Source organism: Salmo trutta, chromosome 36 (assembly GCF_901001165.1).
Source record: "Salmo trutta chromosome 36, fSalTru1.1, whole genome shotgun sequence".
Classification (NCBI taxonomy): domain Eukaryota; kingdom Metazoa; phylum Chordata; class Actinopteri; order Salmoniformes; family Salmonidae; genus Salmo; species Salmo trutta.
Window position 1 is genome coordinate 15982789 of NC_042992.1, and position 17029 is coordinate 15999817.

A 17029-nucleotide genomic window follows, 5' to 3' on the forward strand; every position below is an offset into this window, starting at 1 on the left:
ATAACACCTTTTCCTATGAGTTATAACACATTTATCTCTGTGTTATATCACCTTTACCTCCATGTTATAACACTTTTACCTCTGTGTTATAACACATTTATCTCTGTTGTAACACGTTTTCATCTGTGTTATAACAGCTTTACCTCTGTGTTATAACACCTTGACCTCTGCGTTATGCCTGAATCTATAGTAATAGAACAGCAAACGTATAGAAATAGAAAAGAGGAATGCTGACATTTTTACCTCTGTGTTATAACACATTTTCTGCTAAGTTATAACGCATTTTCCTCTGTGTTATAACAGCTTTACCTCTGTGTTATTACACCTTGACCTCTGCGTTATGCCTGAATCTATAGTAATAGAACAGAAAACGTATAGAAGTAGAAAAGAGGAATGCTGATGAATAATGAAATGAACATTCATAGATTTAAAGATAGAAGCCCAAATGTATATGCCCTGTGCTTACTCTTCATCTTTGTAGAGTATTTTGACTTTTAACAGTATTGTGTGACAATTATCCAGGTTTCAAAGTTACAATCGCTCCTAGCAGGGTTATGGGTGTGTGTGTGTGTGTGCATGTGTTTGCATAAGTGTGTGTCTGTCTGTGCTTACTTACCCCACACAACAGAGGAATTTAATTGGCTATTTTGCAGCCCAATAAAGAGTATGCATTCAAATGTATTCAATCTGGGCGATGGTTCTCAGTGCTAATTTAAAGCAGACAATGATGATGCTAAATTGCCACATTTACAGTTATTGGTTGAGAATACATTGTCTGCATTGTGTGCTTTGTGATGCTAATGATGATTGGCTAGGGTGGACTTGGATTGGGTTGGGGGGGTATATTTCCATACATACTTCAGACTCCCATCACCGACCCCACACCCACCCACACACAGCCGCCCCCCGCCCCAGATTTACTTTTTCAGTTGAAATCAAAGTACAATCTAAATTCTTACATTCTTGCACACACTATATGAAAATGATAGCAGCACACAAGAGATCTTTCTGAGGAAATGTTCATTGGAACTGTATCTGATCCATGCCTTTAAATAACATTAGGATAATAAGGCATTATAAAATGCCAGTGATGGTTCTTTCATGAGGATAATCTGACATCGAGTCTTGTCATGCTATGCTCCAGTCTCAACCATATCCATTGTGAAATGATTTTTTTAGGCCACATCTATATAGGCTAATTCGTGATTCACTTGAGATACATTTCCTGGCTCAAGGCTTTTTGGGGGGTGCTTGAGCAAGTTGAGCAAAGTTGTTGGGGTCATATTAGCTACTGAAATACACAGTAAAGCTATTGTCACTGACTACAAAGCCTTTGGATTCATTCTAAAGAACACGTAATAAACAGAATATCAATGTCATGCATAAAACAAAAAGAAAGTGTTAAATGTTGAATGTAAAATATTTATAATTATAAATCTTATTGTCACAACTGATAGATCTAACAGTCATCTCAAAATAGTTTCTGAGAAATCACTTACCATCCCACTTTTGAAATACGCAGCCATTAATACAAATATGTTAATAATATTTATATTTCCGCGCCATGAATGATAATGATATGTATTGGATTAATGGATTATCCATTTTAATTTGATTATTTACATATTTCATTATTATTTCCAAAATCCATACCATTTAAAGCTATGGACTATCTCTCACGTGTGCAGTTGGCATCTCACGTTTGGATGAAGCAGTGAAACCGAGCACCCTCGAAGGAGCGCTTTGGTAGAATCACCCCGACACAACCCAAGCCACTGGTCCTTGAACCTGACCTTATGGGCCAGAGGCGAGCTTGTCACCCTGCTTCCCCGCTGGTGTATTGTCAACGAATAGTTTTCAATGGCTGGATAGATCGACTGGTCCATCAAATACACTTTTCTTGCTGCGCAGCTTTCCCCCCCTGTGGTGCTGCTGGTTTTGACACTGAGACAAAACCGAGAGAGAACTATGAATGATAAAGAACCAAGGAGGGCAAAAGGAGGCGGTTAGCCTTTGTAGTCGGGAGGAATGCGGAAATGTTCCTGCTCTGTGTCAAACTTCTCTGAAGGGGGTCAAGGCACATTCAGCCAGCGTGGGAAAGCGAAGAAGAGACGGAGCTCACAGACAAAAATGGAAAAAAAGAGCGTTAAAACAGGAAAAAAATGAGAAGAGCATGGCTTGGAGAATATATCAAGCTTTTGTCCTATGACCTCCCCAAAAAAGTTGCAGTAGGAACTGTGTTTTTCTGTAACGCCCCCCCCCCCCCAACCCCGGTATTATAGTCACTGCTTTGCTTGAGCTGCAGTTGAAGAGGTGGTAGCTTACTGCTGAGGGATGGGGGTTAGAGAAGCGTGCACCATCCGACTACCTGTGTGGGATATGTGATGTGCTGTGTGTTAGTTTGAACATTTATCCAAAGGAGGAATGTTTTATCATTTCATGGACACGACCAATGTTGCGACTTTCACTGATAACATGAAATAAGGTAGGCTGAAATGTTCATATTTTACTTTTTGGGTTATAAACATGTATTTTGCATGCATGTCCTTATTGTGTTATTTTACAAATTAAATTGGTGCATTCCCTTTTTCATTAATGTAGACTATTAAAAAAATACAAATAACACATTCAATTAAAATAAAAAATCTGCTGTGCAAAAAACTGCGATAAAATGGCATTATTACACCATAACTATTAATGCCATGGAAAGGGAGATATATGTGTTTAAATGGACTATAGGAAGTTTAGACAATACAAGTCGGTAAACAACCACGTGCTCGCAACAGCTTGTCGCCTATAATAAACCATCATTATTAGACTGGTCATATTTGGAAAACGATATCGTAGCCTGGATGTTTTTGTGCATATTATATAGTCATTTTGCTTTATATTTTATATTCTGTTCTTTCAAGTTATTTTGCTTTTTTTTCTAACTCATTCGTCTACAAATTCCTCATTATACGCATGCACATAAGTATTACGTTATTGTTGTATTATGGACTGATTTATGCACTTAGAGAACTTGTGAAAAAATGATTAAATGTTAATGTCCTTGTTTTAGAGATGCCAGATGTGTGAGGTTGCTAGAAGGACATGAGGTTCATGCGCGTAATGAAGTGGGAGTGGATCAAGTCGAACGCATTGGGGGTTCTAGTGTTCATAGTCGGAATGATGACACAATGTTGTAGCCTACCTGGACCTCCGTTTGACCAAAAACAGGCAGACATATAAGATGTTTACCTCTGCAACCTCTGTCTTCCTCTGATTTAGGCATTGCACGTGCCAACAACTCTGTTATGTGAGGATGGCTTTGTAAAAACCCTGGCTCTTCACATTCGTCGGGATTCCCCGCAATATTCTCAACAAGAAAAAAAATCTGCAAAAATGGACAATGAAAGTGTAGCACACAGATACGAGCCCGTCGCCGAGATTGGCGAAGGTGCTTACGGAAAGGTGTACAAGGCACGAGATTTGAACAACGCGGGACGCTTTGTAGCCCTAAAAAGAGTTCGGGTACAGACGGAGGAGGAAGGGATGCCCCTCTCGACCATCCGTGAGGTGGCGGTACTGAGGCAACTGGAGGCATTTGAACACCCCAACGTGGTCAGGTAAGCAGAGATGGAACTGGTGCATCTAACAAGGGCCTCTCCTCTACTAGGAGTTCCATTATCTCTTCATGCTCTTATAACTCCTTGTATTTCTCTCTTTAAATGGCTGCATAATGTCTATATATACTGAGTGTACAAAGCATTAAGAACACCTGCCTAATATTGAGTTGCAGCCCACACCCTTTTGCCTTCAAATAGCCAAAATTTGTTGGGGCATGGACTCTAAAAGGTGTTGAAAGCGTTCCACAGAGATGCTGGCCCATGTTGACTCCAATGCTTCCCACAGTTGTGTCAAGTTGGCTGGATGTCCTTTGGGTGGTGGTCCATTCTTGATACACATGGGGAACTGCTGAGCGTGAAAAACCTGTAGCGTTGCAGTTCTTGACACAAACTGGTGCACCTGGCACCTACTGTACTACCATACCACGTTCAAAGGCACTTAAGTCTTTTGTCTTGCACATTCACCCGCTGAATGGCACACAATCCATGTCTCAAGGCTTAAAAATCTTTCTTTAACCTGTCGCCTCCCCTTCATCTGGACTGATTGAAGTGGATTGAAGTGACATCAATAAGGGATCATAGCTTTCAACTGGATGCACCTGGTCAGTCTATGTTATGCTGTTTTGTACACTCAGTGTATATAATTTACATATGTCAGATATACATCTATATAATGTCAGATATACAGTATCTGCCTCCTTGGGATGTATTGCAGAGGTTTATGGAGTTATTTTTAATTAGGCAAGTCAGTTAAGAACAACTTCTTATTTTCAATGACGGCCTAGGAACAGTGGGTTAACTGCCTGTTCAGGGACAGAACGACAGATTTTTACCTTGTCAGCTCAGGTATTTGAACTTGCAACCTTTTGGTTACTAGTCCAACTCTCTAACCACTAGGCTACCCTGCCGTCTTACCCTGTTGCCTTAATGACATTCGGAAAAGTTGTACTTTTGTAACTATAAACACCTTTTGATACTGGTGTTTCTATAGGGCCCCACAGTGGAGGTGTCATAATACTTACCGGTCAAACAGGGAAATGGTTCCAATTGTTTTTCCACCAGTCATTTTCCCCATAGGGAATTTTAGAAACATTTAAAATAAGGGCTGTGTTTCCTGTAGGCTTACCCTGGTGTGATGTTTTGATAACCATGTAAATCTCTCTTGGACAAGGTGACTTTTATCAATATATTCGGCTCTATTTACGCTCAGATTCGAAAATGCTAATTAGAATCAAAGTAGACATCATGCAAGACTACAAATCCCTGCAAGCTCCTGCACGTCATCTCCAGCTGAAACCTTTGCTAACAGGTATTGTGTCAATTTAAAACTTGCACAAGACAGTTCACAGAATTGTCAATTGAGAAAAATGTTGATAATTTATTTATTACTAAATGTACATACCATTAGATAGTTAATCCAGAGATTCTTACCTTCGCCTCGATTCGGCAGTCTCGCCGAGATCATCATGTCAGGTAATTAGCATTTCATTTTTGAGGGGTAAATCCAGGCGAAAACATTGATAAAAGTCACCTTGTCCTAGAGGTATTTACATGGTTATCAAAACATCACACCAGGGTAAGCCTACACGAAACACAGCCCTTATTTTAGGTGTTTCTAAAATCCCCTATGGGGAAAAATGAATGGTGGAAAAATAATTGGAACCATTTCCTTTTTGACCGCTAGGATTTATGGGTATTATGGATCAAACTGTGGTAATACAACTTGATAGATTTATTTGTGTGCAGTACCTGTGACAGACATTCTTGGGTGATGTCTGTTCACTAGATTAGTCATGGGAAAAGTCATTCCCATTGCTGGTTAGAGTGAAATTTCCCAGAAAAGTCAATGAACTGCTGTTAGGAAGGAATAAGAAGAAAGAAGAGATACTGTATTCAGCTGATTTTGCCCCATTCCAGTATCCTACAAGAGTTGGGGATATAAACTGTGTTGTTTTTAGTCATCCAGGCCACAAGACAACATAAAAAGGTTGTTATGCTTGCAGCTGTAGACTCCCATGGGTCAGTTTGGAGGTCAGTTCGGTCCGTCAGGGAAACCACGTCATTTACCGGCCCTGCTCAAGGTCTAACCTTGCCATTTAGCTTTTGAGTGCTTTTGGATTAAAAGCTTAATGGAAACGTTTTAATAATACAAATGTTATTCTATGCCCTGCTGGTCCCACCACAGCCTCAAAGTGCATCATTATTCTCTTAAAGTGAATAAATGAATAGATTCTCAATTGAGATTCCACGTATCGAAGGTTCCCCAGATTGAATTTCATGAAATGACGACACAAAATGTGCCCTGTTCTCTATTCTTTATGGTATGCATCTAATCTGTCTATTCTGTAAAGTTGTGGTTCCCTACCCCTTTAGAAAAAAAGAGTTCCAAAAGGGTTCTTTGGCTGTCCCCATAGGAGAATCCATTTTGGTTCCAGGAAGAACCCTTTTTCGTTTGAGGTAGAACCCATTTGGGTTCCACGTAGAACCCTCTGTGGAAAGGGTTTTACATGTAACCCAAAAGGGTAATACCTGGAACCAAAAGGGCTCTTCAAAGGGTTGTCCTATGGGAACAGCTGAAGAACCCTTTTAGGGCCTAGATAGCACTTTTTCTCTAAGAATGTATACATAAGCCCAAGTTTGAATCCACACCAAAGGGGGTCTGGTCTGGTCTATATCTGTAAAGCTAAACAGCATGGGAGCGAGCTGACACTGAGCAGGATGCATTCTGGACCTACTGTGTAACTACAGGCCTGCCAACCCCTGGATGTTTTAGAATGACGCCCATTAGTCATCCCATATGTTCAGTGTCTGGCGAGAGGCTGCATTGTAGCAGAACAATAACGGTTCTGAGGAGCGTTTAACCTTGCGTTTCCAACCAGGAGGCTCGCTCGTTCTGTGACATCATGGGCGTATGGTTATAATACTTTGAAAGAATCCCTCCTTACAAACCTTTGATAACAGTACAAGGGGGGCGTGGCGCGGTGCATAGAAAGAAAAGGACTACCTTCCTTAAGAGTTGGTGGGGCGGCTTTCCCATGCTTTACTTCAAAACAATTCACAGAGATTACACAGACATGAACTGCAATTTTACTGTTATTACTGCAGTGCTGTTGACTTTCGAAATATTTGAAGAAATTGAAATATGGATTTCACTGTAAATATTAAATATTTAAAATTAAATATAAGAATTACTGCATGAACGCAATGTGGCATTCAGACCGTCTTGGCCCCATAGTGCCATTGAAATAATGATAGAGCGATGTCAGTGAGTGGATAGATTCCATCCATGTTCCTTTCACACACTAGTTGGTTGCCGTGGTGAGAGATGCTGCTCCAACAACGTCTGGTGGTTAGTCATGGGCAGTTCCTGCTTCAGTTGCCATGGCGCATCACGCGTTGCCGTGGTGCTCCTGGAGGAATGTTTGTTGTGGTCCTCGGCTCTTTGAGGAAGACACTGGCCGTCTTCTCTAGGCTTTTCACCAAAGCTTGCCCCTGACACAACTGCCAGAATAATCTGGATGTTTGGGCTCGTTTTGTTTCCCTGTAAAAATACAACCACAAGTTGATGTATTGTGTTGGATGCTCAGGAGTCGCCAAGGGTTTCCCTCGTAAAAGTCATATAATGTAGCTACAACATTATCATTGGCATTGTCAGGATAGAGGCTGAAGGATAGGTTTAGTTTTGTGGTCAGAAATCAAAACATGCCTGAAGGAGATAGGTCATAACTACGTTCGCTTGATGAGTCACCTTTTCTTAGACCTGAAGAGTTGCATTTGCTCCCAAATGTATTGGCTAAGGCTTTAGCTCAGCGGGCTAAGGGGTCTTGTGGCATGTACGAGACCTGGATTCAAACCCTGGTAGGTTGAAGTTGCATGTTTTTAAGAACGAGAATTCCAATTCAATTTCTTTGACAAGGTGTTCAACTCTCAAGTGATCTTGTTGTGGTTACTGTACTGTACCATTCCACACATACTCTAAAGCAGTGTAATTTCACTGGAATAATGGCTAGGAGATCATGTTGCCAAAATGTTGATCATTCAGGAGTAAGGAGTCATTTCAGATTGGTTCCTTTCGTTTAGCCAACAAAGCCCCAGTAGGTGAAAGCATTGCTCGCATTCTTTCAAACTGTTAGTTAAACTAGCCTGGACAGTTACCTGACACTATAAAGGAATTTCTTCCCTAACTGAATCTTAATGATTTAAATAGATTAGATCTCTCTCAGGTTTGGAATGATACTAGAGATCCTATCAAGTGTTCTTTCTCCATATTTCAGAAGGCAGTTTGCACTGGAAAAATATGGTTTGTCATAGATGGTGAGAATAAACTCAGCAAAAAAAGAAATGTCCCTTTTTCAGGACCATGTCTTTCAAAGATAATTCATAAAAATCCAAATAACTTCACAGATCTTCACTGTAAAGGGTTTAAACACTGTTTCCCATGCTTGTTCAATGAACCATAAACAATTAATGAACATGCACCTGTGGAACGGCCGTTAAGACACTAACAGCTTACAGACGGTAGGCAATTAAGGTCACAGTTATGAAAACTTAGGACACTAAAGAGGCCTTTCTACTGCCTCTGAAAAACACCAAAAGAAATATGCCCAGGTCCCTGCTCATCTGCGTGAACGTGCCTTAGGCATGCAGCAAGGAGGCATGAGGACTGCAGATGTGGCCAGGGCAATAAATTGCAATGTCCGTACTGTGAGATGCCTAAGACAGCGCTACAGGGAGACAGGAAGGACAGCTGATCGTCCTCGCAGTGGCAGACCACGTGTAACAACACCTGCACAGGATCGGTACATCCGAACATCACACCTGTGGGACAGGTACAGGATGGCAACAACAACTGCCCGAGTTACACCGAGTTACTGTTCGCAATAGGCTGAGAGAGGCTGGACTGAGGGCTTGTAGGCCTGTTGTAAGTCAGGTCCTCACCAGACATCACCGGCAACAACGTCGCCTATGGGCACAAACCCACCGTTGCAGGACCAGACAGGACTGGCAAAAAGTGCTCTTCACTGACGAGTCGCAGTTTTCTCTCACCAGGGGTGATGGTCAGATTCGTGTTTATCGTCGAAGGAATGAGCGTTATACCGAGGCCTGTACTCTGGAGCGGGATCGATTTGGAGGTGGAGGTTCCGTCATGGTCTGGAGCGGTGTGTCACAGCATCGGACTGAGCTTGTTGTCATTGCAGGCAATCTCAATGCTGTGCGTTACAGGGAAGACATCCTCCTCCCTCATGTGGGAACCTTCCTGCAGGCTCATCCTGACATGACCCTCCAGCACGACAATGCCACCAGCCATACTGCTCGTTTTGTGCGTAATATCCTGCAAGACAGGAATTTCAGTGTTCTGCCATGGCCAGCGAAGAGCCTGTTGGATCGGATGGTGAGGGCTAGGGCTAGAGGTCGACCGATTATGATTTTTCAATGCCGATACCGATTATTGGAGGACCAAAAAAAGTCTCTACCGATTAATCGGCCAATTTATTTTTATATTTTTTTGTAATAATGACAATTACAACAATACTGAAAGAACACTTATTTTAACTTAATATAATACATCAATAAAATCAATTTAGCCTCAAATAAATAATGAAACATGTTCAATTTGGTTTAAATAATTCAAAAACAAAGTGTTGGAGAAGAAAGTAAAAGTGCAATATGTGCCATGTAAAAAAGCTAACGTTTAAGTTCCTTGCTCAGAACATGAGAACATATGAAAGCTGGCGGTTACTTTTAACATGAGTCTTCAATATTCCCAGGTAAGAAGTTTTAGGTTGTAGATATTATAGGAATTATAGGACTATTTCTCTCTATACGATTTGTATTTCATATACCTTTGACTATTGGATGTTCTTATAGGCACTTTAGTATTGCCAGTGTAACAGAATAGCGTCCGCCCCTCTCCTCGCTCCTACCTGGGCTCGAACCAGGAACACATCGACAACAGCCACCCTCGAAGCAGCGTTACCCATGCAGAGCAAGGGGAACAACTACTCCAAGTCTCAGAGCGAGTGACGTTTGAAACGCTATTAGCACGCACCCCGCTAACTAGCTAGCCATTTCACATAGGTTACACCAGCCTAATCTTGGGAGTTGATAGGCTTGAAGTCATAAACAGCGCAATGCTTGAAGCATTGCGAAGAGCTGCTGGCAAAACACACGAAAGTGCTGTTTGAATGAATGCTTACGAGCCTGCTGGTGCATACCACCGCTCAGTCAGACTGCTCTATCAAATCATAGACTTAATTATAATATAATAAACACACAGAAATACGAGCCTTAGGTCATTAATATGGTCGAATCCGGAAACTATCATCTCGAAAACAAAACGTTTTTTCTTTCAGTGAAATATGGAACCGTTACGTATTTTATCTAAAGGGTGGCATCCCTAAGTATAAATATTGCTGTTACATTGCACAACCTTCAATGTTATGTCATAATTACGTAAAATTCTGGCAAAATAGTTCGCAACGAGCCAGGCGGCCCAAACTGTTGCATATACCCTGACTCTGCGTGCAATGAACGCAAGAGAAGTGACACAATTTCACCTGGTTAATATTGCCTGCTAACCTGGATTTCTTTTAGCTAAATATGCAGGTTTAAAAATATATACTTGTGTATTGATTTTAAGAAAGACATTGATGTTTATGATTAGGTACACGTTGGAGCAATGGCAGTTATTTTTCGCAAATGCGCACCGCATCGATTATATGCAACGCAGGACAGGCTAGATAAACTAGTAATATCATCAACCATGTGTAGTTAACTAGTGATTATGATTGATTGATTGTTTTTTATAAGATAAGTTTAATGCTAGCTAGCAACTTACCTTGGCTTCTTACTACATTCGCGTAACAGGCAGGCTCCTCGTGGAGTGCAATGTAAAGCAGGTGGTTAGAGCGTTGGACTAGTTAACTGTAAGGTTGCAAGATTGAATCCTCGAGCTGACAAGGTAAAAATCAGTTGTTCTTCCCCTGAACAAGGCAATTAACCCACCGTTCCTAGGCCGTCATTGAAAATAAGAATGTGTTCTTAGCTGACTTGCCTAGTTAAATAAAGGTTAAATTAAATAAAAAATATGTCAATAGAGGTTATAAGTGCAATAAATCATCAGTCTTTAACTTTAGAGGAATAACAATGTAAACTCAGCAAAAAAAGAAATGTCCTCTCACTGTCAACTGTGTTTATTTTCAGCAAACTTAATATTTGTATGAACATAACAAGATTCAACAACTGAGACATAAACTGAACAAGTTCCACAGACATGTGACTAACAGAAATGGAATAATGTGTCCCTGAACAAAGGGGGGGTCAAAATCAAAAGTAACAGTCAGTATCTGGTGTGGCCACCAGCTGCATTAAGTACTGCAGTACATCTCCTTCTCATGGACTGCACCAGATTTGCCCGTTCTTGCTGTGAGATGTTACCCCACTCTTCCACCAAGGCACCTGCAAGTTCCCGGACATTTCTGGGGGGAATGGCCCTAGCTAGAGGTCGACCGATTAATCGGAATGGCCGATTAATTAGGGCCGATTTCAAGTTTTCATAACAATCGGTAATCGGTATTTTTGGACACCGATTTGCTGATTTATTTATTATATTTTTTATTTTTTTACACCTTTATTTAACTAGGCAAGATAGTTAAGAACAAATTCTTATTTACAATGACGGCCTACACTGGCCAAACCCTAATCCGGACGACACTGGGCCAATTGTGCGCCGCCCTATGGGACTCTCGATCACGGCCGGTTGTGATACAGCCCTGGATTGAACCAGGGTCTGTCGTAACGCCTCTAGCTCTGTGATGCAGTGCCTTAGACCGCCGCGCCACTCGGGTTAATGAACTACAAACAAACCTTTTATAAACCCTTTATAAGCATTTTATAGATTAGACTTTTATATAACTGTTATCATAATATCAGACTCACATAACAATGCTAAGCAGCAGTATTCACTCTCCTCCTCTGCCTCTCTCTCTGCAGACTGTTTGACGTGTGTACTGTGTCTCGGACCGACCGCGAGACCAAGCTGACCCTGGTCTTTGAGCATGTTGACCAGGACCTGACCACATACCTAGAGAAAGCCCCTGATCCTGGGGTGCCACCTGAAACTATCAAGGTGAGTCTGACGTTACTGCTGGGATTGATACAGATCTTGGATCAGATTACCCTCACTTAATACCCTTCCCCATTGGAGGGTGAAACACAAACACAGATTTTAGTGTCTAGGGGCAACTTCTCAGTTGAATTGTAAATTGTACTCATTAGATCTATGAATAGAGTGCATTCGGAAAGTATTCAGACCCCTTGACTTTTTCCACATTTTGTTACGTTACAGCCTTATTCTAAAATGGATTAAAATGTAAATTTCCCCCTCATCAATCTACACAAATTTTGCAAATTTATAATAAAAAAACACTGAAAATATCACATTTACAAGTATTCAGACCCTTTACTCAGTACTTTGTTGAATCCCCTTTGGCAGTGATTACAGCCTTGAGTCTTCTTGGGTATGACGCTACAAGCTTGGCACACCTGTATTTGGGGAGTTTCTCCCATTACTCTTTGCAGATCCTCTCAAGCTCTGTCAGGTTGGATGGAGAGTGTCGGTGCAAAGCTATTTTCAGGTCTCTCCAGAAATGTTCGATCTGGTTCAAGTCCGGGCTCTGGCTGGGCCACTCAAGGTCGTTCAGAGACTTGTCCCGAAGCCACTCCTGCATCATCTTGGCTGTGTGCTTAGGGTCATTGTCCTGTTTGAAGATGAACCTTCACCCCAGTCTGAGGTTCTGGGCGCTCTGGAGCAGGTTTTCATCAAGAATCTCTCTGTACTTTGCTCCGTTCATCTTTCCCTCAATCCAGACTAGTCTACCAGTCCCTGCCGCTGAAAAACATCCCCACAGCATGATGCTGCCACCACCATGGTTCACCCTAGGGATGGTGCCAGGTTTCCTCCAGACGTGACACTTGGCATTCAGGCCAAAGAGTTCAATCTTGGTTTCAACAGACCAGAGAATCTTGTTTCTCATGGTCTGAGAGTCCTTTCGATGCCCTTTGGCAAACTCCAAGCGGGCTGTCATGTACCTTTTACTGAGGAGTAGCCTCCGTCTGGCCACTCTACCTTAAAGACCTGATTGGTAAAGTGCTGCAGAGATGGTTGTCCTTCTGGAAGGATCTCCCATCTCCACAGAGGAACTCTGGAGCTCTGTCAGAGTGACCATCAGGTTCTTGGTCACCTCCCTGTCCAAGGCCTTTCTCCCCCGATTGCTCAATTTGGTCGGGCGGCCAGCGCTAGGAAGAGTCTTGGTGGTTCCAAACTTCTTCTATTTAAGAATGATGGAGGCCACTGTGTTCTTGGGGACCTTCAATGTCGCAGAATTTTTTTGCCACCCTTCCCCAGATCTGTGCCTCAACACAGTCCTGTCTCGGAGCACTACAATTCCTTCAACCTCATTGCTTGGTTTTTGTTCTGACATGCACTGTCAACGGTGGGACCTTTATATAGACAGGTGTGTGCCTTTCCAAATCATGTCAAAATCAATTGAATTTACCACAGGTGGACTCCAATCAAGTTCTAGAAACATCTGAAGGATGATCAATGGAAACAGGATGCACCCGAGCTCAATTTACAGTCTCATAGCAAAGGGTCTCAGCAGTTTTTAACTTTTTATAAATTTGCAAACATTTCTATTAACCTGTTTTTGCTTTGTCATTGTGGGGTATTGTATGTAGATTGATGAGGAAAATATTTTTTAAATCAATTTTAGAATAAGGTTGTAGCGTAACAAGATGTGGAAAAAGTCATGGGGTCTGAATACTTTCCGAAGGCACCGTATGTGGACCTTGTTTTTTGCAGAGTATCCAGGGAATATTTCTGCCCTGGCCCAGACAGGAACAGAGAGGATGGAACTCCCAAACATCAGAAAGCGTTCAGGCTTGTTGAAGGGCAGCACATGTGTCCAGTGTAAATTTTGGCTCTCTTTTTTTTTAAATGTAGTCTTAGCCATTTTGACTGAAATATCATTGTCTTAGTCACATTTTTGTTATTTGAATATGATTTAGTCTAGTTATTGTCAAAATGATGAAAACACTGAGCCATTTTAGTAAACTAAATTCCCTTTCATTTTATTCACATTTTAGTCAATCAATCAATCAATCAATCAATCAATCAAATGTATTTATATAGCCCTTCTTACATCAGCTGATATCTCAAAGTGCTGTACAGAAACCCAGCCTAAAACCCCAAACAGCAAGAAATGCAGGTGTAGAAGCACAGTGGCTAGGAAAAACTCCCTAGAAAGGCCAAAACCTAGGAAGAAACCTAGAGAGGAACCAGGCTATGAGGGGTGGCCAGTCCTCTTCTGGCTGTGCTGGGTGGAGATTATAACAGAACATGGCTAAGATGTTCAAATATTCATAGATGACCAGCAGGGTCAAATAATAATAATCACACTGGTTGTAGAGGGTGCAACAGGTCAACACCTCAGGAGTAAATGTCAGTTGGCTTTTCATAGCCAATCATTCAGAGTATCTCTACCGCTCCTGCTGTCTCTAGAGAGTTGAAAACAGCAGGTCTGGGACAGGTAGCACGTCCGGTGAACAGGTCAGGGTTCCATAGCCGCAGGCAGTACAGTTGAAACTGGAGCTGTAGCACACCCAGGTGGACTGGGGACAGCAAGGAGTCATCAGGCCAGGTAGTCCTGAGGCATGGTCCTAGGGCTCAGGTCCTCCGAGAGAGAGAGAAAGAAAGAAAGATGGATAGAAAGAAAGAAAGAAAGAAAGAAAGAAGAGAGTTAGAGAGAGCATACTTAAATTCACACCGGATAAGACAGGAGAAGTACTCTAGATATAACAGACTGACCCTAGCCCCCGACACAAACTATTGCATCACATTTGTACTGCCTCATTAATCTATAGTAAATATAAATCACTGACTTCCATGTGAACAAACACCCATAACCTTATCCTAACAGATTTTCCTGCATAACATCCTATTCTCTTCCCAACAGAAGAATATAACAAACATATATAACAATGATATAGAACAATTAACAATAATATAGAACAAATTCCTAACTCGGCCTACATAGATATTGCACATTACACACAAAACAGAAACACACAAGCGCAGAGAGAGAGAGAGAGAGAGAGAGAGAGAGAAGCACAATCACCAGATGGTGCTGCAAAGTATTGGCAAAGTAGTATGGGTTGCACCTCCTTCACTCGGTCATGTCATTGCCATTGTCATTAACGTTCCAAAGATGCCGCAGCCATGCTGATTTCCAGAAGTATTTTTTACATTTTTTATTTCACCTTTATTTAACAAGTTAGGCCAGTTGAGAACAAGTTCTCATTTACAACTGCGACCTGGCCAAGATAAAGCAAAGCAGTGAGACAAAAACAACAACACAGAGTTACACATTAACAAACGTACAATCAATAACACAATAGAAAAATATTATGTACAGTGTGTGCAAATGTAGAAGAGTAGGGAGGTAAGACAATAACTAGGCCATAGAGGCGTAATAATTACAATTTAGCATTAACACTGGAGTGATAGATGTGCAGATGATGATGTGCAAGTAGAGATACTGGGGGGGCTTGGGCAAGTTGCTGCAGGGGTAGCAGAGCTGTTGGTGAGGGTAGGGGTAGCCAGGTGGAAGCATGGCCAGCCATAGAAAATGCTTATTGAAATTATCGATTATCGTAGATTTATCAGTGGTGACAGTGTTTCATAGCCTCAGTGCAGTGGGCAGCTGGGAGGCGGTGCTCTTATTCTTCATGGACTTTTTGGAATTAGTGCTACAGGATGCAAATTTCTGTTTGAAAAAGCTAGCCTTAGCTTTCCTAATTGACTGTGTATATTGGTTCCTGACTTCCATGAAAAGTTGCATATTGCGGGGGCTATTCAATGCTAATGCCGAATGCCACAGGATGTTTTTGTGCTGGTCAAGGGCAGTCAAGTCTGGGATGAACCAAGGGCTATATCTGTTAGTTAATTTTTTTTTGAATGGGGCATGCTTATTTAAGATGGTGAGGAAAGCACTTTTAAAGAGCAACCAGGCATTCTCTACTGACGGGATGAGGTCAATATCCTTCCAGTCGATTAGAAAAGCCTGCTCGCTGAAGTGTTTTAGGGAGCGTTTGACAGTGATGAGGGGTGGTCGTTTGACCGCGGACCCATTACGGACGCAGGCAATGAGGCAGTGATCACTGAGATCCTGGTTGAAGACAGCAGAGGTGTATTTAGAGGGCAAGTTGGTCAGGATGATATCTAAGAGGGTGCCCATGGTTACAGATTTAGGGTTGTACCTAGTAGGTTCCTTGATCATTTGTGTGAGATTGAGGGCATCTAGCTTAGATTGTAGGAAGGCCGGGGTGTTAAGCATATCCCAGTTTAGGTCACCTAACAGTACGAACTCTGAAGATAGATGGGGGGCAATCAATTCACATATGGTGTCCAGGGCACAGCCGGGGGCTGAGGGGGGTCTATAACAAGCAGCAACGGTGAGAGACTTGTTTCTGAAAAGGTGGATTTTTAAAAGTCGAAGCTCGAATTGTTTGGGCACAGACCTGGATATTATGACAGAACTCTGCAGGCTATCTCTGCAGTAGATTGCAATTCCGCCCCCTTTGGCAGTTCTATCTTGTTGGAAAATGTTGTAGTTGGGGATAGAAATTTCAGGATTTTTGGTGGTCTTCCTAAGCCAGGATTCAGACTCGGCTAGGACATCAGGGTTGGCAGAGTGTGCTAAAGGAGTGAATAAAACAAACTTAGGGAGGAGGCTTCTGATGTTAGTAGAATGGGGGATAATGACTTTGAACTGGAGCTAATAATGACTGTTTTGCCCATTGATGCTGTTGAGTCACTAAACTTCGAGTCAGAATCAAGTTCCAAGTCCCCTGTGCTTGAATCCATGTCTGAGTCACCAATGTGTAAAATGCAGTCCGCCAATACATGAATGATAAGGGCTAGAATCAAGCTGTTTCTCTGAGGAAAAGAGGGAGACTTGGCTAGTACTTTGGCTACAGAACCTGGCTATGAAATGCAGTGGGGAAAGTGTGAGGGTTGAGCAAGACTACAAATTTAAAGACTTTTCTATACTCTAGGGAGAGAAAAAGATAGCTAGACTATTGTTTTACTATTAAACTGAATGCTGCTATTGTTTTTCATTTCGTAAAGCAGCTTGTGTTTCTTAACCGTAGTCTGGATCTGAGTACCTCCTCAACCCTTCACCGAATGCGAACACATTTTGGGCTGTCTGATTGAGGACTTTTAAGGAAATGGGAAGCGTTGTGCACGTTGCCCATGCGTCGTCAGTGAGCTGCATGGTGCAATTCTGGGACAAGTAGAGCTCTCCTTCAAAGAGTGAATGGGAGTCAATTGGGTGCAATATTACAAATCTTCTCCGAGA

At 41.9% G+C, this 17029-nt stretch overlaps 1 protein-coding gene across 1 annotated transcript in view; it reads left to right on the forward strand.

The window, feature by feature from the left end:
* The first annotated feature begins 1796 nt into the window (after positions 1-1796).
* LOC115175534 (cyclin-dependent kinase 6) overlaps positions 1797-17029 on the forward strand; it is a 69743-nt gene continuing 54510 nt past the window's right edge. The window contains exons 1-3 of the mRNA XM_029734823.1: positions 1797-2485; positions 3271-3608; positions 11601-11736. Coding sequence (XP_029590683.1) covers positions 3385-3608; positions 11601-11736 — 360 coding nt within the window. The 5' untranslated portion in view covers positions 1797-2485; positions 3271-3384. The remainder of the gene's footprint in view (positions 2486-3270; positions 3609-11600; positions 11737-17029) is intronic.